Source organism: Phacochoerus africanus, chromosome 13 (genome assembly GCF_016906955.1).
Source record: "Phacochoerus africanus isolate WHEZ1 chromosome 13, ROS_Pafr_v1, whole genome shotgun sequence".
Lineage (NCBI taxonomy): Eukaryota > Metazoa > Chordata > Mammalia > Artiodactyla > Suidae > Phacochoerus > Phacochoerus africanus.
Window position 1 is genome coordinate 3,892,843 of NC_062556.1, and position 26,697 is coordinate 3,919,539.

The 26,697-nt window shown below is 43.8% G+C and overlaps 1 protein-coding gene across 1 annotated transcript in view; it reads right to left on the bottom strand.

Annotated features, from left to right (window-relative positions):
* The window catches only part of LOC125113481 (phospholipid-transporting ATPase IB-like), a 168,777-nt gene that overhangs the window by 44,284 nt on the left and 97,796 nt on the right, over window positions 1-26,697 (bottom strand). Inside the window, exons 25-29 of the mRNA XM_047756226.1 lie at window positions 25,976-26,040; window positions 21,822-21,994; window positions 17,788-17,971; window positions 14,714-14,824; window positions 3,671-3,745 (exon numbers count right to left, since the gene is read on the bottom strand). Of these exons, the coding sequence (XP_047612182.1) occupies window positions 3,671-3,745; window positions 14,714-14,824; window positions 17,788-17,971; window positions 21,822-21,994; window positions 25,976-26,040 (608 nt within the window). The remainder of the gene's footprint in view (window positions 1-3,670; window positions 3,746-14,713; window positions 14,825-17,787; window positions 17,972-21,821; window positions 21,995-25,975; window positions 26,041-26,697) is intronic.

Sequence of the window (26,697 nt, forward strand, 5' to 3'; positions counted from 1 at the left end):
TGCAACTTCATGGCTCCTAGTCAGATGCATTAACCACTGAGCCACGACAGGAACTCCAGGTTCTCTTATAAATGCCCACATAATTAACATTTCTGTTGCTTTACATTTCTCCGGATAGATGCAAATTTCTTTCTGGCAGACTTTTTCTTTGGCCTGAAAAGCTTCCTCTAACATTACAAGTACTACAGGCCTTCTGGTGATGAATTTTCTGACTTCTTGGTTTGAATTAGTTTTTATTTCACCATAATTTTCAAAAGACATTTTTGCTGAGTATAGAATTTGAGGTTAAAGGATTTTTTTTTTTTTTGTCTTTCAGATCTTTAAAGATATTCCATTGCCCTCTACCCTGCATGGTTTCCAATGAGCAATTTACTTATATTCATATATTTATCTTCTGTGTATAGTGTTTGTTTTTTAACTGGTTAATTTAAAGATCATTCTCTTGGTCACTGATTTTCAGGATTTTGGTTATAAAGAACATTTCTGTGTTTTTCTTTAGGTTTATTCTTCCTAGAATTTGTTGCGATTCTTAGATCTGGGAGTCTATAGTTTTCATCATCATTTCTTCAAATATTATTTTTTACCTTTTTCTTTTGAAACTTTAAGTTTATGAAAATTAGAAGGCTTAATACTGTCCTAGAATAAAATGACGCTCTATTAACTTTTTCTGTTTTTCTCTCTGTGCTTCTCTATTGCTATGCCCTTTTTTTTTTTTTGAAAGTATAGTTGATTTACAACATTGTGCCAATTTCTGCTGTACAGCAAAGTGACACAGCTATACATACATATTTGTTTATATTCTTTTCCATCATGGTCTATCCCAGGAGACCGGATAGAGTTTCCTGTGCTGTACTGTAGGATCTTACTGTTTATCCATTCTAAACGTAATAGTTTGCATCCACTAACCCCAAACTCCTAGTCCATCCCACTCCCTCCCCTTTGGCAACCACACTCTGTTCTCTATGTCTGAGAGTCTGTTTCTGTTCTGTAGACAGGTTCATCTGCGCAATATTCTAGATTTCACACATAGGTAATATCATATGGTATCTGTCTTTCTCTTTCTCACTTACTTGAGTTAGTATGATAATCTCTAGCAGCATCTATGTTGCTGCAAATGTCTTCATATTTAGTGATCTTTTCCCCCAACGTTTCTAATCTATTGTTAATACCATCCAGAAGAATGTTCATTTCATCGATTGTACTTTTCATCATAAAGTTCTACTTGGTTCTTTTCTATATCTTCCGTTTTCCTCCTCATTATATTCATGTTTTCCTTTATATCCTAGAACATGTTTACAAGGTCTTTATCTACTAATTCCATCATCCTTATAACCTCTGAACCTGGTCTTATTGATTTATTTTTGACTTTTTGTGGATCTTATAGCCCTACTTCTTTCTATGCCTGATATTTTTTATTGGATGCTGAAACACAGTTAATTTTCTGTTGATGACTGCTTCATTTTGTTTAAATGAGGTGTCATACTACTTCTAGACATCATATATTATCTCTGCTACACATGACTAACTGATATAGGAATTACCTTCCTGCCAGGAAAAAAAAAAACTATAGTGTCAGAAAACAACATATACAACAATGGTTTTCAGGCATTAGACACCAGGCTGCTCACTGCTGCAATCCCGGAGAGCAGGCTTATTTCTAGGCCACAGTTAAGGAAGATGGGCTCAAAGGAAAGCCCAGCTAACTCACTGAATTGAAATACAGAGGTTGGAGGTCAGTAGGCCAGGACAGCTGGATAATTGCCAGACAGAGAGTCAGAGAAGAGCAAACTTACTGAGAGATGGAGAGAGAAAAAAAGAGGTGCAGACACAGAGAAATATAGACTGTGTTTCTGGAAATTTGCATAGAGCCCCCTCGAACCTTTGGCTGAGGATTTATCTGTGGGTGTTTGGGAGAAAAGTCAACCCAAAGCTAGGGAAAGAATCACCAGAAAGCAGTGGGGATTCCTGGAGCTCATGCGGGGCTGAGAACAGTCATCAAATTAGCAGACAGAGTCTATCTCTGGCATTGCCACTAACTATTTGGAATGTCCTGGGCCTCATTCTTTCATCTGTAAAATATACTTGTAAGGGGATGTGACTGAGTAAGTCAATGGCGATTTCGTAAGTATCTCATCCCACTTTATCCTCAATTGTCCATAACTGTCATATTATCCTCAATATGTCCATAACACATAGATGTAGATCCACTGGCTGCTTGTAAAAATGCCAGCATCCGTGTTTTCCTTTATTAAAAAAATAAGATTCCGTGGACCACGATCTGTGGCTTTTGCATTCATGGCGATTTTTCTAACACAGAAGAGAAACCCTTCTGCTCCCTACTTCTGACGCTAATGAAATTCTAAAGAAAGTTTATCTGTAGTGTCCTCTGTGACCATGAGCCAGGCAGAGACAACTCTAGGTAGGACCTCGGCTTCACTGGTGTAGTGCTCTCGCCAAATACACCTAGCCATTGGCACACACACAACTGCAAATATCCACAGCACCAGACATTTCTCTATTAGTGGGCACCCAAAGACTTCTATCCAGAAGTAACTTCTGTCTCTGCTGTCTGTTTTAGAATTTAAACTCCTAGAAGACAGAATTTTAGGAGTTAGGGCTCAGAGCATGCAGAGTATACTGTGATTGTGATAATGCAGAGGAGAGGTAATGATATACTTGCAAGGAAGCCAGTTTTTATACTAGGTTTCCTAACATCCAAGCCTTAAGTAGAATAATAATATAACAAAAAATAAAACAAAACAAAAATTAAAAGGCGATGTGGCTCACAAGCCAGTCAGCCTTACTGTTTAATCCATATCTAGTTTATGAATTCAGAACAATTCAAGTAACGGTAAGGGATTATCTACTGTTACAAAATACCATTAAGGGGAGTTCCCGTCGTGGCGCAGCAGAAACGAATCCGACTAGGAACCGTGAGGTTGCGGGTTCGGTCCCTGGCCTCGCTCAGTGGGTTAAGGATCCGGCGTTGCCGTGAGCTGTGGTGTAGGTCCCAGACACAGCCCTGATCTGGCGTGAGCTGTGGTGTAGGCCAGCAGCTGTAGCTCCAATTAGACCCCCAGCCTGGGAACCTCCATATGCCCCAGGTGTGGCCCTAAAAAGACAAGACCAAAAAAAAAAAAAAAAAAAAAAGAAAATACCATTAAAATGAAAAACAGTATTTACTATATAGGCTTGACATAAAAATTCACCGTTTAGTACAGACACAGTGTGTTATATTTCCACAAGCACAACTTTTCTACCAGGAGGTTAAAAGGACCTGGAGTTACCTACAAACACATGTACACACAGAGAGATACAAAGATAGATAAATCTGAATTATATGTAATAAATGGAATGGGTTTAGGTAAACTTGAACAATTTTTACTTGGCTTTAAAATGTGAAAACACTGGACAGGCACAGAGTTAAAGAAATTTCAAATACATTATCAAGATACACTGGGTAGAAATGTCATGTAATTATTCTAGAATGATCTGCTGTGATTGAAAACACATGTGGGGAGTTTGGGCTCCTGCAGGATGCGTGGCAGCGACACAGGCCCTAAAGATGCGTGTGTGCTGCCTGCCGAGGACACAGAGCAGGGACTCAGAAACCCATCCCAGGCACAAACCGGGCCGTCTCCATGCCCAAGGAGAGACGGGAGGTGCTTACCACGTTGTACAAGCTGATGCACCAACGTTCAAATAAAATCTGCCCCGAAAATCCATTAACAAAGGCGAACCAGAGCTGAAAGAGAAGGAAGCCGAGGGAACCACTGTGTTAGTGCTGCCGAAACATTCCCGCACGTCCTTTAAAGGGCGCGGGATGTGCGCCTCAGTGGGCATAACTATCAGGGAATAAACAGAGGGGCCAGGAAATCATTCTTTCATAAACTACGAATTTCAGATGTCACGTTACTGATGTTAAAACCATACTGGTGTGGCGTTCCAGTTGTGGCTCAGTGGTAAGGAGCCCACGAAGTACTCATGGAGAAAGTGGGTTCAGGTCCCGGCCTCGCTCAGTGGGTCAAGGGCCTGGCGTGGCCAGGAGCTGTGGCTCGGATCTGGTGTGGCTGCGGCTGTGGCACAGGCCAGCAGCTGCATCTCTGATTTGACCCCTAACCTGGGAACTTCCATATGCTGCGACTGCGGCCCTTAAAAAGAAAAAAATCCTTTACCACATTTCATAACTGGGGATTCTGAAGATATTTTTCCCAATTCCATCCCTTCAACTCTGAGAGGTCATCTTTACGTGCATGCGATTCACAGTCAGGGATACCTGGGTTTGAATCCCAGTCCCCTCGCTCCCCCGCTCTCACTGCAGGGATGCTAGATGGCTGATGTAACCTCTCCAAGCCTGTCTCTCACGTGATTTGCAAGTTTTAAATAAGGCAATACATAAAAATGGTTATCGCGGTGCTTAGCATATTGATAGCATCAAATAAGTGCTATTTCTGTGACTTAACCACACATGCAGACCACAGCATAACTTCAAAACTACGCCTCGATAACATTTACTTATCATTTACTGAGGATATAGTATACGCCAGACATCGTTAATTAGTTTACCTACATATTGACTTCAATCTTTACAGTCATCCTGTAAATTAGTACAATATTCTCAGAGAGATTTGAGGCCTCTTGAGATTAACTTGTCTACAGGTATTCAAGTTCCAGATCTGGATTTTTGTTTTTTCTTTTTAGGGCCCGACCTGTGGCATGTGGAAGATCCCAGGCTAAGGGTTGAGTCGGAGCTGCAGCTCCAGTCCTACACCACAGCCACAGCAATGGGCAATCTGAGTCACACCACAGCTTGGGGCAATGCTGGATCCTTAACCCACTGAGTGAGGCCAGGGATCAAACCTGCAACCTCATGGATACTAGTAGGGTTCTTAACCCACTGAGCCACAACAGGAACTCTCCAGAACTGGAATTTAATGCCACATTAGTCTGACTCATAGACTAAGCTATAACCCTGTGTCTTCTCTCAATAAATGCCTCATGAATAACTGGCTTCTTTTCTCAGCTCTCATTATTGGGAAGAAGGAAAAAAAAAACTATTCCAAAGTATAATCTATGACTTACTGATGTCTGAAAAGTTAGTATAAAATAACTTGGAATTTAACAACTGTGGTAATAGGTAAACTAAACAACAACACTAAATTGGAGATTAGTGGTAGATATTTTACTAAAAATAATACATTTATAAAGAACTTAAAAAGAATAGTCAAATATGGGAAATGTATGGCAAATCATAGTATTTTTTACAAGAAAAAACTAGAAAACTGTTTCATATGAGGAGTAATTTCTAAACAATGGAAACTTTTTTTTTTTTGGTTTTGGCTTCGTCTTTATGTTGATAATTTGCTACAATTACTCATCCAAATGGTTACACATTATTTCCCTATTTGTATAATGAGAGAGTATTTTATCATCTCAGATAGATGTACCTGATTAACAGATGTATTAATGGTATCGGTCAATGATTCTGGTAGTACCAGAACGGCATAACTGTACAGTAAATACTTATAGAATGAATACCTATCTTCCCGTTACTTCCTAATCCCATGTATTCTTCAAGGTGTACTCAAAGCCTCACCTCCATGAAGTCTCCCTTGATTACTCAAACTGTTTGAACTCAAAAATAGTACAGTAATTACATGTTATTTTTAAATACTGCTTAATAATTTCACATATGGAAGTCATTTTAAAATAAATTGTAAATCAATTTGATTAAAAAAAATAAAACACACACACAAAAAAACCTACGCCTCGAATCCTTCCGAGAATGAGATGGAATTATCGGCAAAATCTATTTGTAAAATGCAGTCATACCCAGAAGTATCTTTCAGCTTAATTGGTTAAAACATAATCCTATAAAAACAATCAGATGGTAATAAAATGAGTTTATAATTAAGTATATTTTTAGAGGAATAAAGTCAAGAATCACCCCTGCGTACCCAAACCAGGCCCCATACACCCAAGTTGTTGAAAGCCACAGATACTTCAAATCTAGTCCCGTTTGTCAGGACCAGCAGTCTAGTACCAGATAGGACTAGACATGATGTGAATTTTATGCCCCGCATTTGAAATAACATCCGCGACTGGCACACATGTGTGACACTTGGACAGCTTCTCTAAGTAGCCCCGAACTTAGCAAGATGTTTCCGAAAACTCTTTTGATGGGCCGACCGTAGATGTTACTAGTTTGGGGCGTTGTGATTTCCTAAAGCCACAGACAAAGTCGTTTCTTCACAATTCCGCAGCATTCTTTACTGAAACAATGCATCACTGCGCAAGGGCATTGTGCTGTATGTCACTGAAACGCGGTGCAGAAAGAACAATAACAAAGCACTAAATAAAATTAAATGGACCATTTAGTTCAACCACTTAAGCTTGACTGCCTTTACACATCGGCAAAATCCTATCTGATGACATGAGAAAAAGAATGAGAAAGTACAGTATATAAGTACTTTTAAAATTTACTTGCTCATGTTATTTCTTCAAAACATACAATTTAGCTTTTCAACATAAAATCTGTCTTTCAAACTCAGTAATGCCAGGCGTCTCCAAAAATGCAAGTACAGTACAAGTAACCACAGCTTGGTGACCTTCAAATAGAAAAAGAGACATGCTCAGACAGAATCCCTAAGCAGATGATGTACAGCTGACGAAGAGCTGTTTATAAAAGTTACGTTTTACTCTTTAAATATATGGGAACGATACAACTAAATATATTTAAAAGTGGGAAAGCCACAGTCTAGTCAGAGCTAACTGAGATTTGGTGAGTTGGTAGAAAAATTTTCCAGGTGTGGCTGGCTTGCCAATCTCCTCAAAATTTTCCCAAATAGAGTATTATTTATGAAAAATGGAACCGAAGTCATTAAGCATTTTTTAAATTCCTTCAAAAAGGAATCTTGCTTCCTCTGCTTGTTATTGGACTGCTAAAAGTGCAGGAAGAGGACTAGCAAAACCCTCAACAAGATAGCGGCGAATCAAATCCACCAAGGTATAAAAAGAATAACACACCGCAACCAAGCAGATTTTATCTCAGAGACAGAAAGCTGGTCCAATATTTGAAAATCACTTAATGTAACCCACATATCAACAAGCTAAGAATAAAATTCACGTTTAGAGCATCAAACAGAAAAGGCGTCTGGCAGAATCCAATGCCCATGCACGATGGAAACCCTCGGGATGCCAGGAACAGAGGGAAGGCCCTCCACTTGCCGAGGGGCGTCCACAAACCCCACAGCTGACCGCCTACCAAGTGAGGAGAAACGAGACGCTCTTGCGCCAAGATCGGGGACACGTGAGGACATGCCCTCTCACTCGTCCTGTGCAGCCTAGGACGGGAAGTTCTCGTTGGTGCAAAAAGTCAAGAGAAAGAAATAAAGGTCCTACGGATAACCAGGGAAGAAACGAGGCAGTTTCTTTTCATAGATGCCCTGACTGTTTACATAGAAAATCTCAGTGAATAAAAGACAAAACGAATGGACTAAACTGACTTCTTCTGACCAAGAAGTGAGCTCCAGTAGGTTAAGGGATCCAGAACGCTACACAGACATGGATCACATTCCTCTGTGCCAGCAATGGACGAGTGGACACCGAAGGTAAAACCACCCTGCCACTTACTTGCTCCGAAGAAAATGAAATACTCAGATGTTATCTAACAAAGCAAGCACAGTATCTGAAACAGAAAACTATAAAAATGCTAATGAAAGAAAAAAATAAAAGGCAAGTAAACGAAGAGGCATCCTGTGTGCAGGGACCGGAAGCCTCAATACAGAGGAGACAACAATGCTCCTCAAACCATAGGCTTAATGCGATTCCTATGAAAACCTCGCAAGGGTTTCAGAGACAGTGATGGGCCTTTTCTAAACTGATAAGAGCAGATACAACTCTTGATCTTACTTAGCCAAAAGGCCAAGAAGTAAGATAGATGGGCTCATTTTAAAAGGTACATGAAAAGCCAAAGGGCCTAGAATAAAAGACAGTTAAGGAGTTGCCGTCGTGGCACAGCAGAAACAGATCCGACTACGAACCATGAGGTTGCAGGTTCCCGTGAGCTGTGGTGTAGGTTGCAGACGCGGCTCGGATCTCGCGTTGATGTGGCTGTGGTGTAGGCTGGTGGCTACAGCTCCCATTAAGACCCCTAGCCTGGGAACCTCTATATGCCGCAGGTAGGGCCCTAAAAAGACAAAAGACAAAAAAAAAAAAAAGACAGTTAAAAAATTGAGTGGGAAAAATCACCCTACCTGATGTATTTGCTACAGAATTTAAGACAGTGGGGTATTAGCAGAGGAGCAGACATGGACCAACAGGTCAGATTACAGAACCGAGAAAAGAGCTATAAAAATACACCCAACTAATTTTACTTTATTTCTAGTTTGGGTAAGAAATATGTAAGATAAAATTCACCAGGCTAACCACCTGAAAGTGGACACTTCAGTCGAGTTTATTCACACTGTCGCACAGTTAAGCTCCAGAGCTTTTTCATTACGCAAAACGGAACCTACAGGCAGTGAACAAATCCCCACGCCCCCCCGCCCTCGACCCCGGCAACCCCCGTTCTACTTGGACTCTACAGATTTGAGTACGTTAGATATTTCCTAAGAGTAGAATCACACAGTCTTTGTCCTTTTGTGAGTGGCTTTTTTCACCTGCTACAGTGTCCTCAAAGGTCATGCGTGGGACAGCAGGTATCAGAATTTCCTTCCTTTTAAAGGCTGAATAAGACTCCACTGTATGAGGTACCACGATTTGTTTACCCTTCATTCCTCTCGGACACGTGGGATGCCTCGACCTCTGGGCTGTTGGGAACAATGCTGCTGTGAATACAGTGTTAAGTGTCTCTTCAAGGTCCTGCTTTCAGTTCTTTCGGCTACAGACTCAGAGGTGGGATTGCTGGATCCCAGGATCCCTGTTTGACCTTAGGAGGAATTCTTTCTGTTTTCCACAGCAGCTACACCATTGTGCACTGTCACCCACAGTGCAGGGAGTTCTGACTTCTCCACAGCCTCACCAACCTTTGTTATTTTCTGTTTGGGTGGTTTTTTATTTTCATTGTAACCATCCTAATGAATCTGAGGTGGTATCTAATTGTGGTTTTGACTTACATTTCTCTAATGATTAGTGGTGTTTAACATTTTTATATGCCTGTTAGCCATTCGTATATCATCTTAAGAGAAATGTCTATTTAAGTTCTTTGCCCATTTTAAAATCAGGCTATTTGTGGGTTTTTTTGTTGTTGTTGTTATTGAGTTGTAGAAGTTCTTCATACATTCTGGATATTAGCTTCTTATCAGACATATAATTTGCAAATATTTTCTCCTGTTCTGTAGGTTTTTTACTCTGTTGATTGTGTCCTTAGGTGCTCAGATGAGTAAATTCCTTTTGATGTACTGCTGAATTCAAGTTGCTAGTATTTCATTGAGGATTTTTTGCATCAATATTCATCAGGGATATGGGTCAGCAGTTTTCTTTTCTCTTTCTTTATTTTTTTGGTTGTGCCCACAGCATGCCAAAGTTCCTTGGTCAGGGATCGAACCCAAGCCACAGCAGTAACAATGCCAGATCCTTAACCCACTGTGATACCAGGGAACTCCAGTAGTTTTATTTTCTTGTAGTGCCTTTGACTTTGGTTTTAGAGCAATGCTGGTCTCATAAAATGACTTTGGGAGTATTCCTTTCTCTTCAGTTTTCTGGATGAGTGTGAAGAGGACTGGTGTAAATTCTTTCTTTCTTTCTTTCTGTCTTTATTTTGGTCTTTTTGCCTTTTCTAGGGCTGCTCCTGTGGCATATGGAGGTTCCCAGGCTAGGGGTCGAATCAGAGCTGTAGACACCGGCCTACACCACAGCCACAGCCATGTGGGATCCAAGCTGTGTCCGCGACCTACAACACAGCTCATGGCAACACTGGATCCTCAACTCACTGAGCAAGGTCAAGGATCGAACCTACAACCTTATGGTTCCTAGTCGGAGTCATTAACCACTGTGCCACGACAGGAACTCCCCCAAATTCTTCAAATTTTAAGTAGGATTTACCAGTGAAGCCATCTAGGCTGGAGCTTTTCTTTGTTGGGAATTTTTATGTTTGTTGTTTGTTGGGAAGTTTTTGTTTACTGATCTAATGTATTAATTGTTATAGGTCTGTTTGCATTTTCCATTTCTTCATTATTTACCCAACTTATTTTTGACAAAGGTTATAAAAGAAACCTTGGAAGAAGAATAGCCTTTCATCAAATGGTACTGAAATAACTAAACGTCCATGGGCAAAATAATTATAAACAATATAAACCTGCCACTGTACATAAAAACTAACTGAAAATGGATCATGAAATTAAGTGTAAAATATAAGACATTTAGAAAAACGCATACAGGAAAATCTTTGGACTCTAGAGCTAAGCAGAGTTTTTTGACATGGCACCAAAAGGATAAACTATAAAAGGAAAAACCTATAAACTGGGCGACATTAAAAGTGAAAACTTTTGTTCTCTGAGAGACTCCATGAAAATACAATATGACAAGATACAGACTGGTAGAAAGTGTTGGCAAAATTCATTTCTGACAAAGCACTAATATCTAGAATATGTGAAGAAGTCTGAAAATTTGACAGTGAAAGAAGCTAACGATCATTAAAAAAAAACAAAAGAGGTTAACGAATCTGACTAGGAACCACGTGGTTGCGGGTTCGATCCCTGGCCTTGCTCAATGGGTTAAGGATCCAGCATTGCCGTGACCTGTGGTATAGGTTGTAGACGCAGCTTGGATCCCATATGCCACAGGAACTGAGGCTGTACACCACAGTCAAAAAATGTTGTTTAATTTTTGGAGTTCCCTTCATGGCTCAGTGGTTAACAAACCCAACTAGCATTCATGCTGCTGCAGGTTTGATCCCGGGCCTTGCTCGGTAGGTTAAGGATCCTTCGTTGCTATGAGCTATGGTGTAGGTTGCAGGCGAGGCTTGGATCCCGCATTGCTGTGGCTGTGGTATAGGCTGGCAGCTGTAGCTCCAATTCAACCCCTCACCTGGGAACTTCCATATGCCTCAGGTGCAGCCCTAAAAAGAAAAAAATTGTTTTTAATTTTTAAAAAAGAAAATGACAAAAGATATGAGGAGAGGAGTTCCCGTCGTGGCGCAGTGGTTGGCGAATCCGACTAGGAACCATGAGGTTGCAGGTTCGGTCCCTGCCCTTGCTCAGTGGGTTAACGATCCGGCGTTGCCGTGAGCTGTGGTGTAGGTTGCAGACGCGGCTCGGATCCCGCGTTGCTGTGGCTCTGGCGTAGGCCGGTGGCTGCAGCTCGGATTCGACCCCTAGCCTGGGAACCTCCATATGCCGCGGGAGCGGCCCAAAGAAATAGCAACAACAACAATAACAACAACAACAACAAAAAAAAAAAAGATATGAGGAGATATTTCACTGAAGAAGAGATGCAAAGAGCAAATACATGCATGAAAAGATGTTCAATGTCATTAGCCACTAGCAAAATGCAATTTAAAACCACCGTGAGATCTTACTATACATACATCTATCAGAATGGCTAAAATAATGAATAGTAGTAACGAACTGCTGACAAAGATCTAGAGAAACAGAATAACAGATACTTTGCCAGTGGGAATTAGAAATAGCACAGTCACTCTGGCAAACGGTTTGGCAATCTCCTAACGACTATATGACCCAGCAGTTATGCTCTTGGATGCTTATCCTAAATAGGGAAGACTTGTGTTACCACACACGCCTACACACAAGGTTCCTAGCAACTTTACTCATAATAGCTCCAAACTAGAACCCACATAAATGTCCTTCAGCAGGTGGATGATAAACAAGTTATGGCCACCCATGCTGTGGAATACTACACAGCAACAAAAAGGAGAAACGATTGTTCATGCAACATCTTGAATGGATCTGAACAGAATTAAACTGAGTTTAAAAAAAAAAAACCCAGTCTCAAAAAGTTACATACTCTATGATTGCACTTTTATGACATTCTTGAAAGAACTCGGTTACAGGAAAAGAGAAGCGACTGTCACTGCCAGGGGTTAGGGATGGGTGTGGATGTAGAGGGGTAGCAGGAGGGAGAGCCCATGGTGACGGGGCAGGTTTACACCCTTCTGTGGAACAGGTCTATGTCTTGATCTCTGTGATGGTTCTGTGGGGTCTACATAAGGATAAAAGTGCATAGAGTGTCTCTCTCTCGCTCTCTCTCTCTCACACACACACACACACGTGCGTGTAAAGCTGATGAGATCTGAGGAAGCTCTGCGTGTGCACCAATATCAAGTTGCGGGTTTTGTAGCATCCTTAGCTTCACAGAAGGTGTTTGGTTTGGGGGAAACTGGGTGAAGGGTTCGGTTCACAAGATCGCCTTTAAATATTTTTTTGTAACTTCCTATGAATCTGTCATTATTTCAAAATGAAATGCTTAAAAATATATCTCCACAACCAAATTTAACACTTGCACAGGTATTTTTTAAGGCAGGGTCGTAGGTAGAAGAGTCGCTCCCATATCTTGGCTGTGGTAACTAATGTGCCCACCAACAAAGCAATAGACAGATAAAGAAGGTACGGCATATACACACGACAGGGTATTGCTCAGCCATAAAAAAAGAATGAAATTCTACCATGCAACCACAGGGATGGACCTAGAAAGGATTATGCTGAGTGAAATGTGTCAGAGAAAGACAAATACTCTGTGATCTCTTGTATGTGGGATCCAAAAAATAAAACAAATGTATCTAACAAATCAGAAACAGACTCACAGATCTAGAGGACAGACCAGTGGTTACCACTGCGGAGGCACGGTAGTGGTTTGGGATTAAGAGACGCAAACTAGGATGTATTTAACAAATAAGCATTTACCACCTGAAACTAACACTGTCAATCAACTATACTTCAATTAAAAACTAAGAAATAGGAGTTCCTGCTGTGGCTCCGTGGTAATGAACCTGACTAGTATCCATGAGGACGAGGATTCAATCCCTGGCCTCGCTCAGTGGGTTAAGGATCTGGTGTTACAGTGAGCTGTGGGGTAGGTCGCAGACCTGGCTCTGATCCTGCGTTGCTGGGGCTGTGGTGGCTGACGGCTGTAGCTCCGATTCAACCCCTAGCCTGGGAACGTCCATATGCCACAAGGGTGGCCCTAAAAAGCAAAAAAAAAAAAAATCCTAAGACATAAACAACTTTTAAATAGATAAGTAAGTAGCAAAGATATACTGTACAATACAGGGAAATATAGCCATTACTTTATAATTTTAAATGTAGTATAATCTGTAAAAATACTGAATAATTATGTTGTATACCTGAAACTGATACAATTCTATAAATGAGCCATACTTTAATTTTTAAAAAGAAGATTCATTCCCATATCCCCATAAGCCTTATACACGACACACTAGAGAAAACAAGCTTTTTCAGAAGCAATAAAGGCATGACAGACCTGCGGATTCCATGGAAAATGCAGCTACGGGCCTCTTCTTTGGTCCCCGCTCAGGAAAAGAGAGGCACCGTCAGCGTGGCTGTGGGGACGGAAGCCAGTGGGGGGGCGGGCCCGCTGCCCTGGTGGAGCCGCAGCCCAGCCGCCCAAACAGCAGGAGGAGAGCAGGGACCGAGTTATTTCATTTTACTCTCTTGATGTGGAAACAATGCTAGAGAAAAGTTTTCTTTCTCCATTCGCTTTAACCACCCAGGCTAAATACAGCCCAGAGGAGTTCCCGTCGCGGCAGAACGGAAACGAATCCAACTAGGGACCATGAGGGTGTGGGTTCGATCCCTGGCCTTGCTCAGGGAGTTGAGGATCGGCGTTGCCGTGAGCTGTGGTGTAGGTTGCAGATGCGGCTTGGATCCCGGGTTGCTGTGGCTGCGGTGTAGGCCAGCAGCTGCAGCTCCGATTCCACCCCTAGCCTGGGAACTTCCATGTGCCCCAGGAGTGGCCCTAGCAAAGGAAAAAAAAAAAAAAAAACAAATACAGCTGAGACACCCAAGGAAAGAGAGGGCGTCTGCAAGAACAAGGCCCTGTCCGCCCCTCTGTGAGATGTCAGGACGGCAGCAACAGCCTCGTGACAAGATCTCCCACATCAGGAGGGAAGGAGCCAAGACGTCCAGAGATTTCTGGTGCCTTTAACCACCAGAAGATCTGGAGAGGGCAGAGACGCCCTCCGGTTCCAAAGAGGATATATATATATCTATCTTTTTTTTTACCACAGATTAGGTCAGTAAGTCATTATGCTGTCATAACATATTTTGCTTAACGCAACATTTTTACTAAACAGATTTTAGTTTAGTAAAAATCTGTTTAGAGCAAAAAGGTAAAGTAGGATTAGGTGACAGTGCTTTAAGTGCAAAAAATATGGGGGAAAAGGGGTTTCTGCCATGGTGCCGTGGATAAGAATCCAACTAGGAACCATGAGGTTGTGGGTTTGCTCCCTGGCCTCGCTCAGTGGGTTAAGCATCCAGTGTTTTCTGAGCTGTGGGGTAGGTGGCAGACGTGGCTCGGATCCCGCGTTGCTGTGGCTGGGGTGGAGGCCGGCAGCTGTAGCTCTGATTCGACCCCTAGCCTGGGAACCTCCATATTTCACAGGTGCGGCCCTAAAAAGACAAAAAAAAAAATATATATATATATATATATATATATAAATATGGGGGAAGAGCCCCCTCAACTCCCAAGCAGTACGTCACAGAGACGCCCCAGGGCCTCGGGGGAAGGGCCTCCTCACCTCAATGACGTAGAGCACGACGTTCTTGTAGAAACAGTACAGCACGCACTTGGTCACCCGAAAGTAACTCCAAGTGCCATGAACCAACAGGAGCTTCTCCAAGTGGTGGAACTAAAAGACGGAAAAAACAGTCAAGGAGGCTCAAAGGAACTCAGCAGTTGTGACAAAAGCCACAAGATGACATTTCCCCGTGTTTCATGCCGCCGAGGTTCCCCCTGTGGAGGAAACAAGCAGGGTGAAACCCATCCCCGGACCACCTGGCACCGCTGTTTACAACAAAGGAATGTTTTCAAGTTTTGTAAAATGAACTCCTCCTATCATTAAAAAAAGAAAGAAATTAAACATCACTTTCTGGCCCAGCCAAGGCTGCCTGAATTTTCACTCGTCACACATAAGGCTGTGCCTTTAATCTGACCCGCCCCCAGGATGTTAATCATGAGAAGGGCTCAGGATTGTTTAATGAAAGGAACATCACGCTGGAAACAAGAACCTCAGCCACTAGACTTTTCTGCCTGATCAGGTGCACGTAACAAAGCCTTACAGGAATCAGTTCCCCATTTCCTGTAGCAAATATACAAAAAGAACGACTGAAATTGAAAAGGAGGTAACCTGTGATTCCTCCAGCTCCCCTACGCTGCCCTGCCCTCCTCTGTTTTCCTTTTCCATAGCACTTAGCACTTTCCAACAAAAGACAGGCTTCTTTGCTTACATAATTACTGTTTCTTTCTTTCTTTTTTTTTTTTTTGTCTTTTTAGGGCCACACCCACAGCACATGGAGGTTCCCAGGCTAGGGGTCTAATTGGAGCTGTAGCCACTGGCCTATACCACAGCCACAGCAACGCCAGATCCGAGCCGTGTCTGCGACCTGCACCACAGCTCAGGGCAACGCCAGATCCTTAACCCACTGAGCGAGGCCAGGGATCAAACCAGCAACCTCATGGTTCCTGGAGATTCGTTTCCACTGCGCCACTCCGGGAACTCCCAATTACTGTTTACTTCTGTCTCCCAGAACGGAAGCTCTGTTAGAGCAGGGCTCACTGTTTATCTCCTTCACGGATGAGGCCCAAACACCCAGAAACAGGCCTAAGGTGTGGGAGGCACTCAGGAGACATTTCTTGAATGAACTAATGTTCAGGAGCGTTATTCTCTGAAACAAGGCAATTTGGTAATTTAGTGACGATGAAAATGAAGTAGTGACTTAAACGGGGCGTAAGCTGATACATATGGGGAGAAAACAGCCTTTCAAAAAAGACTGCTTAAGAGTTCAGAGCATGAGGTCAGGATGGGGGGGGAGAGGGCAGAGTCATAAAATGCACAGCTCCGCTGAAAGAAGTGAATTCAAGAAGGATGGCTTGTTTTTACCTAGAACTTGATATGGAACGAGCCTGTACAGACAACATTCCTACAGCCTCAGTTTCTAGCTTTGCACTGATTTATCTGCAGAGAGGGGAAAAAAAAAAAAAAGACGTTCTAAGTCAAAGTTGTATTTCTTGGGATGGTTTCAGACTCTTAAGAAGTTGAGGGAGGAAGAAGCCAATGATGTTTATTAGGCTGAGAAGAAAAAGATCTCTGCCCGAGCCGGGTGTTCCACGGCTCCTCTCTGCGGAGGGAGCCGTGTGTGAGAAGAGGCGGCAGAGGAAAAGGCTGGCCCCTCGGGTACAGCCCCCCTGAGGGCGGGAGAGTGTCCCCCGCGGCCCTGGGGACAAGACACATTCTGGGGGAGAATAAGGGTCCCACTGCGGCGGAACCCCCCCCCCCCCCCCCCCCGCCAGCTCGAGTCCAGGCTGCTCTCGGGGCAAGAGCAAGATGGAAAGAGCCAATGCGTCTCAAAGCGCTATCATTCAACACAAAGGGGCCGACGCCCGAATCAGATCAGCCTCCCGCACGAGTGCCTGGCTCCGTGTGGACACTCAGGGTGGAAGGGAGGAGAGCGAGCCTGGAGCCTGCACGGCCTGCCCATCACAGCTGCCGCCTGGAAAAGCGGGCCGCGAACAAGGTCACGGAGGCGCAGGCGTGGGCTTCCGCTGCCGAGGCCCACGGCCGGCCGGGGGCTGGCCCATCACCCTGCCTGCCTCTCTCCTTCCTTCAGACCTTAGCTTGGAAGAGTCTGCCAATTCTCCACCGCTTTACGAAGTGGTTTAAAAAGAGAAGGCTGGGTTCACCCTCCCTGGGCGTGCTTCAAGTGATGGCGCGCTGCATTCCTGCCCGTGGTGGGTCTGTGGTGGTGGACAGGCCAGGGCGTGTGCCACACGGAATCACCGAGCCCGAAGGAAGCGCGAACCCGACGGCCTCTGGCAGTGAAGGGAAGGAAACGGGAGTTTGGAGCGGCCACTTCCAAAGCTACAGGCAGGGGCTCTGCGGGCGGTCTGCGGAGTGTCCTTACGCCAGACCCCTGTACACAGGAGCCCCGGGTTTCCCAACTATAAAGCCACAACACTTAATCCTGAGTAAGGAGAAGACTCTAGAACTGATCGGATTCAGACACTGGGGCCACAGGCTGTCTATGCGGCAGAACCCGAACAATCCATGTTGCGGCCTCTCTAGTTTGAGGCACCCACTTACCTGCGGACAGACAGCTAAACCCCCGGCCTCCCAGAGAAGAGCCACCTGAGAGCAGCCCCGCAGGGACTGCCTAGCCGAGGCCGGGTTACTCCCGGGGGTCCTCAGTCCGGCAGGAGTAAGAGAGGTGTTGAGCATGGATCAAACGTGACAAAGTGGTACCTCTGTGAAAAGCCAACATTAAACCACCCATGAAGGTGCTGCTCCACAGCATCGCCGTTGATCACGAAACCGTTCTTCAAAGGAAGATATTAAAATGCAGAGACGGGCATCCTTGTGGAATGGCAAAGGTCGGTCACACAGACACACAGGAGGGCTGCATCCCAGGGCCATGCACTCCTCCTGAATGCCCTCCCCCACTCGGGACAGCCACTGCGGGAGACGGCTTGGCCGGCTCCTCTGAAGCGGAACATCCTTCTGCCGTACCAGCCAGTGACTACACGGCTGGGTATTCACCCAAAGGAACTAAAAACTCTGCCACACCAAAAACCTGCACGCAGGTCTCGACGGCAGACCTGGGCGATGGCGTAGTCCGAGTTGTTGGTGGCCTGCATGCCCTCGTTCCCGCTGATCCCCACGCCCACGTGGGCCGTCTGGATCATGCCCACGTCGTTGGCCCCGTCCCCGATGGCCAGGGTGATGGCCCTTACGTGGTTCTTAACCAAGTCCACTATCTCAGCCTTCTGGAGGGGAGACAATCTGGAAGAAAAAACAAAAACAAAACAGAAGCAACCACTTTTTAGTGCTTTCCTTTGGTTCATTTTACAGCAATCATCTCCAGGCAGCCACATTTAAAGGGCAGTTATTGGTAAATTTCTCAATTCGTGAACTAAGCTTTTCACAGAAGTAAGAAAGCTCCCACCGATCTGCACCAAAAACAAAAAGAAAAGCAAAACAAAAACATAAAAACAAAAGAACAGAGTTTAAAGCAACAACAAGAAGCAGTTCCCACTGTGGCTCAGCAGGTGAAGGACCCAACATACTCTCGACAGGACTCACGTTCAATCCCAAGCCTCATTCCACAGGTTAAGGATCTGGTTTTGGCAAAAGTTACAGCAAAGTTCACAGAGGTGGCTGGGAACTAGTGCTGCCCGGGGCTATGCTGCAGGCCAGCAGCTGCAGCTCTGATTCCACCCCTCGCCCAGGGGCTTCCATATGCCGCAGGTGCAGCCATAAAAAGAGAAAAACAAAAACAGAAAAACACAGAGCAGCTTCTTTAACGCCCACGGTACTGGCAGCCCCACTGCCCCAAAGATACACTCTTCCTCTGCCACCTTCCCCTCCGCTCCCCAGCGTGCAGCACCAGCACGGGGCTGCGGTATCAACATAGGTGCCTACGTACAGGAGGGGAAGACGGGATCGGCCGCTGCTTCTGAAGCCAAGTGAAGGCGTTAAACCAAAGCATGGAATATACAGCAGCCTTTGAAAACCAAGCTGCTTGAAAAATACAAGGAGACACAAACACAAAAAGGCTCAGTCAGGAGCATCAAGGTTGTGCGGGGGCAACAGCAGCAGAGAAAAGCCGAGCGACTTCACGCGGCAGACGTGTCTCCCCTTTCGTGTCCAGTGCAAGTGAGGACACATCATTGGTGGGTTTTTCTTTTCCTTTTTTTTTTTGAGACAAGCTGTGAGAGCAAACCTAATACTCCTGACGAATTTCAGGATAACAGACCCTGCCCTACCCATAAAATATTTAGGGACACACCAACGAAAGAAAGAAACCCTTTATCTCTTCATTACTCACTTATTCATCCTCTTAGCAAATGAGACACACACTTCTATCAAAAGGTTTTATTTTCTAGTAAGCAAATGACCTCACTATCATTCTTTTCCCACAAAAGAGCTCCTAAAAATGACTTAAATTTAATCTTTTCAACCTTCAGGTGAGAGTATTAAAAACTGAGCTGAGAAAAAGGATTCCTTGATTAGGACACGCTCCAAATTTTAAGGCAGAAGCTGGAGAAAATTTATGCTTCATAATGAAGAGAATATAAAGAAGTAAACTCACATATTGTAGGTATAGTATGAGAAGTTTCCAGGAGTTCCCGTTGTGGCTCAGTGGTTAATGAATCTGACAAGCATCCATGAGGACGCAGGTTCGATCCCTGGCCTCACTCAGTGGGTTAAGGATCCAGCATTGCCATGAGCTGTGGCTTGGAGCTGGCTGGCATTGCTGTGGCTGTGGTGCAGTCCAGCAGCTACAGCTCCAATTCCACCCCTAGCCAGGGAACCTTCATATGCCACGGGTGTGGCCCTAAATAAAAAAGAAAAAAAAAAAAAGAGAGGGAGAGAGAAAAAGTTTCCAAAGTAGAAGGTGTTAGAAGCCAATTGTGAGTCTGGGTTCTGTGAAGAGATACTGGCTCTTTTACCAGATCCCTGCAATGATGACAACTTCACCACTGAGTCTGATGACCACTTTCATGCTGAGACTGTGGTATCTGCGGGCGGGCACTTAAGACTGGCGACACAGGGAAGGCAAGGCACTAGGTCACATAACCTGGATAACTGAGCGTTGAGGTCACAGCTGTGCTGGCTGGTGAGTGCCCCCTGCCCCCTGCAGAAGCTGGAAAGGGAGGAGGGTGAGGTCAGGCTGGTCACCACCTGGCCCTCCCTGCAATGCCCCCTGCAGCTGACCTGTCCAGCACAGTGCCCTGCTCCTCCCCTGGGGGCAGCCCACGCGGCAGGGCTCTCCTTCCAGGTTCCGGGACCACCCCCTCCTCAGATCCCTATGACGTCACGGGTACGGCGGCCCTTTCACTGTTACCAGCAGTAAACAACCCCTTTGTTGCGTGTCTCGTTTTAGGCTCCTGACAGCAAAAGCATTTACATTCAGAGCCAGGGAGAGATGAGGTCCTATGTGCTGAGATTTCCGGGAGAGAGCGCTTGCAAATCTTCCTACAGATGCAATCCTACGAGGATGTGAGGCTCAGACCTGCCACCCCCAACCGGCTGCCCAAAGGGGAGCCCATCTGGGGACAAAGCCTGCACTGCGTGAATCACGGAGGAGACACTGTCTGAGCCCCACATCAAACCATGAGTGAAGCCAGATTTAGGACAAAGCACAGAGAGCTCACGGCAAGCTGCCTGCTGGAGGAACCGTCCCTAGTGCAAAACCAGGCCCTGGGTTTCCCCTCCCTCTGCCTCTCCGCTACATCCCGCCCTGCTTGACCCTCCAGGGCCCTCCAGCAGGAGGAGAGAGTTTGAGCAGAGAAAAAGGGGGACATCCTTAAACTGTGGTTCTGATGCAAAATGGAAACTGGTTAACTGAATCTGAATAGTTAAACAAGTCTGGTGACTCGATTACTGATGAGTTTGCTTGCTTCTCTGGAAGTCAGTTCTACTCAGAGCCCTCAGCTCTGCGAGCTCATCGATGCCCTTCTCGCCTAAGCCGGGTGTGAGTCCAGCTGCCATCATCTCTTTCAGTTCTAACTCATAAAAGACTAGGTCACAACGAATCCTGAAGGCTAAACCAGAGACCTCTCAAGCGAGAAGAGTGAAGAACAGACACTGCTGAGTATTTTGTGTAGATGCAGAACAAATGTGAACACAGCGAGACCCTTAAAGGGAGTGGACCTCAGGGATGGAGGAGTGCGCCTGAAAGAATATTTAGAAGTTCAGGGCACAGTATGTCTTAACAACTGGTCCATTTATATCTTTGAGTGGCAAAGAACAACTATTCTGTGCATAGTTTCATTATTTTCTCAGTTCCAGCTGTCTTGGCTGTAGATGATTTGCTTTATTTTATTTTATTTTATTTTATTTTTTAGGGCTACACCTGCAGCATACAGGCCTGGGGTCCAATGGGAGCTAGCTGCAGCTGCCAGCCTACACCACAGCCACAGCAACACCAGATCCTTACCCCACTGAGCAAGGCCAAGGCTCAAATCTGCATCCTCATGGATACGAGTTGGATTCTTAACCCACTGAGCCACAACAGGAACTCCAGATTTCCTGCTGCTTCTTCTTTTTTTTCTTTTCTTTCTTTCTTTTTTGGCCCCTCTGCTGCATGTGGAGTTCCCAGGCCAGAGATCAGATCTGAGGCACAGTTGCAACCTAAGCCACAGCAGCAGCAACGTCGGATCCTTAACCCACGGTGCCAGGCCAGGGACTGAATCTGTGTCCCAGCACTCCCAAGATGCCGCTGATCCTGTGGCTCCACAGCGGAACACCTGGATTTGCTTTTTAAAATAATGTTTTTACTTGCACTCCCCCTCATAACTTCATTTTCCTCCAGGTGTCAGGGAATTTGTTCAAATGTGCCCCTCCCTGTGAAGAAACCGAGGGCCTTTGTTCCAACCAAAAGACTTCTTTCGTTTGGCCAATACATTGATTAAACAGAGTACCACTGAAAAATTATAAACTGCTTTTGAGTAAATCTTAAGCCTGACCGTTAGAATTAAATTCAGACCTTTCATTTCAGTTTCAGCATATACTTTCCCAGTAAGGAACTTTGTCTCTACAAAACCTTCTATTTTCAAATTTGTGGGTTTTTTTACATAAACAATATTAAGTAGAGCAGGAAATAAAACAGCAGTGACTGTATTCTTACCTACAACATAACACTGCCCTGCACGAGAGGGCCAGATTAAGGAAGCTCTTCTTAACTTCAAAGTGGAGGGCATGCTTCAATGTTTTGCCATCAATGATTAGGGCCAGGTCATTTTCTTTACCTAACAAGGCCCCAAGATCTTGGCAGTTCTGATCAATCATTTGTTGTGTTGCCTGAAACAAAGGGGGGGGGGAATCACTTTATTTCTATCATTTTAAATATAAATGAAGAGACCTTTTGAGTCAAAACGGTAGGCTAAGGCATATGTTTCCCTCTTTCTTCCCTTTGAAAATCTCACAGGAATGAAATTTAAGGAGTTCCCATTGTGGTTCAGTGGGTTAAGAACCTAACTAGTATCCATGAGGATGCAGGTTCAATCCCTAGCCTTGCTCGGTGGGTTAAGGATCTGGCGTCACCACAAGCAGCAGTGTTAGTCACAGATATGGCTGGGATCTGGTGTGGCTGTGGCTGTGGCTGTGGCTGTGGTGTAGGCCAGCACCTGCCGCTCCTATTCAATCCCTAGCCCAGGAACTTCTATAGGCCACAGGTGTGGCCCTAAAAAGAAAAAAAAAAAAAAAGACACGAAATTTAAAAGTGAATAAATAACATGAATAGATGCTTGACACCATTGGCCACCAAGTAAATGCCGGTCAGAAGCACTTCACACCCACCAACGTGACGAGAATCAACAACTCAGATGATTACAGCTGTTGATCAGCATGTGCAGACCCTCAGCTGCACACTGGTGGTGAGAACGTAAAGCCGTGCAGCCCCTCTGGAACACAATCTGGCAACTGCTCACACAGCTAAGCACAGAGTTGCTGGATGACCCAGCAATTCCACTCATTCCACATACAGTCAAGAGAAACGAGAACACATGTCTGCACAAAAACTTGGACAATCACAATTGCCTAGAAGCAGAAACAAGCTGATGAATGGATAGATAAAATACAGTCTGCCCATACAATGAAATATTCTTTAGTCATAAAAAGGCACAACATAGATGGTTGTGCCTTTATGACTGCATTTATGACTGGTAAGTAAAAAGAGCCGGTCCCAAAAGGCTGCATGTGATATGACTTGACCTACATGCAAAGATCACGACAGGCAAACCCACAGAACTAGAAGGTCGATTAATGTTGTGGAGGGGCTGAGGCAGGTGGATGAGGGAGGTGATGGCTAAGGACACAGCGTCTTTTAGAAGATGACAAAAATGTTCTAAGATTGATTCTGGCGATGCTTGCATGTATCTGTAGATACATTAAAATGTATTGAATTCTGTACTTTAAACAAATGAATTTTATGCTACATGAATTATATCTCAATCAAGCTGTCTTGAAAAGGGATATAAGGAGGAGTGAATTCTTCATTGGAAATTATGGAAGGGTGCTAACAGCAGATGAGGAATTTCAGAGAATTTTTGGAAAAAATTTACAAGATGGGGACAGACTAAAGGGGTGAACATCTACAAAGCTGGGTCTCAGTTTAGGCAGGATAAACGAGTTCTAGAGACCTGTGTGCACCACCGTGACTACACTTAAGCACACGCTGCACCGTACACGGACACATGTGCAAAGAGGGTAAACTCTAAGTGTCCTTCCTACAAGAAAAGGAGGCGGCACGAAGAAACACTCGGAGGCGACAGACACGCACGCGCTACCTCGATTGTGGTGATGGTTTCATGTGTTTATGCCTGGGTCGAACCCACCAAACCGCATACATTAAATATGTGCATTTCCTTGTAAAATGTTTTAAATTTAAGATTATATATACATATAATATATATGCGACACCAAGAACTACAATAAGACCTTTCATACTGTTCACGCCTCTAAAAAGCTTGACTACCGTCCATTGTACAAACTTAAATTATTTACAATTAAGGTGAAAAGGGGGAGGGAGTGGGATGGACGGGAAGTTTGGGGCTAGTAGATGCACGCTATTCCATTTAGAATGGAGAAGCAATGCCATTCTTACTGTACAGCACAGGCACCTACATCCAGTCCCTTGGGCTAGACTATGATGGAAGATAGTGTGAGAAAAAGAATGTGAGTGTGTGTGTGTGTGCGTGTGTGTGTATACATATATATATATACACGACTGGGTCACTTTTCTGTACAGCAGAAATTGACAGAACATTATAAATCAACTATGCTTTAAAAATTTTTTAATAAATACATAAATTGAAGGTCAAAAGTTAGTCTATGGCACTCGGATTCCAGCAATGATATGTAAAGAACTTGAATTTGCCACTGCCATTCTTACAGAACAAAAGCTGGACACACTGAGAGTCAATTCTGTTTGGACCCATCTGGGTACTGCAGTTGCAGGACAAGTGCCACCCCAAAATCTGGAGAGACATATGAAGACAGAGAATTGCAGCTGAGCTCTGTTTATCTGGAGCAGAAGCTGGAACTATAAACTAGTAGGAACACTTACCTGGTAATTCTGAAGAATTGTTGGAGACAGTGGACCAGCGTGAAAGACAGAAACTCTTAGTGGGTGGCCCTGACACTTCCGTGGGTTTACCTCTAGGAACCTCATCAGGTTCTCATGGTAAAAAGTCAAAAAAAAAAAAAAAAATCTCCCCTCATGGCTCAGCAGGAGGAGGGGGAGAGTAACCATTGCGAAATATGCCCAGACCATGTACCATTATAAAAGCCTGGTCTCTGAGGTTAAAGAGTATACACGCCTTATCTATCTAGAGGGAAGGGCATTTACCCAATTCTAGCCCCCTCCAGCCTCCCTGGCTCACCTAAGGGGAGAAAGAAAGCACTAAGAAACACTTATGAAGACACAGGGGCACAGTTTCACTTAAAGACCGAGATTTAATCGTAAGATCATAGAACACTCCCTCTCCAACCTAACTTACCACCACACCAATATGGCCATGAAAACTCTGTAAAAAACACCGTATCAGAAATAGTGCATGACTTTTATGGGATTAAAAGTAGACTGCACACAGCTGAGGAAAGAATTAATGAGCTTAAAGCTATTTAATAGAAACTGCCCAACTGAAATTCGAAGAGAAAAAAAAAAAAAAAACAAACCTCAGAATAGAATATCTGAGAACTGTGGGGCAATTTAAAAGGTTTAACACACCAGTAATTGGAATGCCAAAATGAGGAGAGAGAACAGAACAGAAGGACAAGTTTGAGTACTAATCAATAGTACACAATTAATAGCAGACACAAAAGCAAAAACCCAGGAAGCTCAGGAAACACCAAGCAGGATAAATACCAAAAATCTACCTAGGCATATCATGTTCAAACTGCATAAAACCAAAGACAAAGAGGAAATCTTGCAAGAATCCAGAGCAGGGGGTTGGTAAGGGGACTGCCTTACCTGTAGAGAAATAAAGACAAGAAATAGCACAGTTCTCATCTGAAACCTTACACTTGAGAAGAGAGCGACATATTTAAAGTACTGAAAGCAGAAGAAAACCAACCTAGAATTTTATATCCAATGAGATTATCTTCTACAGTGAAAGAGAAATAAAGACTTTCTTAGACAGACAAAAGCAGAAAATTCATCACCAGCAGACCTGCCTGTAAGAAATAATTTTTAAAGTTTTTCATAGAGAAGAAGAATGATGTCAGAAACTCAGATCTACATTTAAAAAAAAAAAAAAAAAAGGACATGTTGGAAAAAGCATAGGTGAAACCTATTTAAAATTCTTTAAAAATGAGTCTAAGAAAATTACACAGTAAAAAAAAGTAATTGAAAATAAATACTAGCCATTTAACTTTTAAGGGCAAAGATATTCAATATTGGATTCTAAATTCGTTTCATTCTTGCAGTTTAAATGCCATCTATCTCCTCAAACTGTTAATAAAAACTGCTATATAGACAGATTTTTTTCCCCCTCTTTTTTCCATTTTAAAAACGGATCTGAATGCAGAATTTGGTCTGACATCAGCGGGGAGATAAAGGACTAGCCTCAAACAGAGGGAAGAATAAGTGGGAACCAGAGGTGACATAGAACAGAAAACCAGAATTTTCAGATTCTTCAGAAAGAATCATGGGGGATACCCAGGCTTTCCAATGGACTAGAGTAGAAGTTGAAATCTTACGTAGATTTTAAGGCGCTGGGTAACCCTCAAGTAACAAGTTGGTTACAATCATATTAAGTATAATTTTTAAAAATCACTTACCTCTAATGAATTTGCATTCAACTGAATATGAGGCATGTGACCTGATAACAGTTTACAGGAATACGCTACAGAGACAGAAATAAAGATGTCACATATTGGAAGGCGCAGTGCCTTCCATAAGCTCGTTTTTAAAAAAAATCTATTTGTATGCTTCCTTTATCATACTTTCTGCCTCATGACAATTTCCAAGCCCCATAACTCATCACAAAAACGGAACAAGAGGTTGTAAAAGAAAAAGGAATTTTAAAAAAATAGTTCATTTAAATCTTAAAAGGCAACTTAAACAGAAATGGTTGGGAAGGTGCAAAAAACTAATATTGGTACTTTTCAAAGTTGGTAGATTTTTATTTTTATTATCTTTTATAACATGAGCTTCAGTTGGTACTTTATAATAATTCTGAGTCTTTAAGGAAAGTCAAGTTCTGCTGTATCAAATCAGTGCATCGGCAGTATTTTTTGGAGTTCCCACTGTGGCACAGTGGTTAATGAATCTGACTAGGAACCATGAGGTTGTGGGTTTGATCCCTGGCCTCACTCAGTGGGTTAAGGATCCGGCGTTGCCGTGAGCTGTGGTGTAGGTCGCAGATGTGGCTCAGATCCCGTGTTGCTGTGGCTCTGGCGTCGGCCGGCAGCTGCAACTCCAATTTGACTTCTAGCCTGGGAACCTCCATATGCCGAGGGAGCGGCCCTAGAAGAGGAAAAAAAAAACCAAAAAACAAATA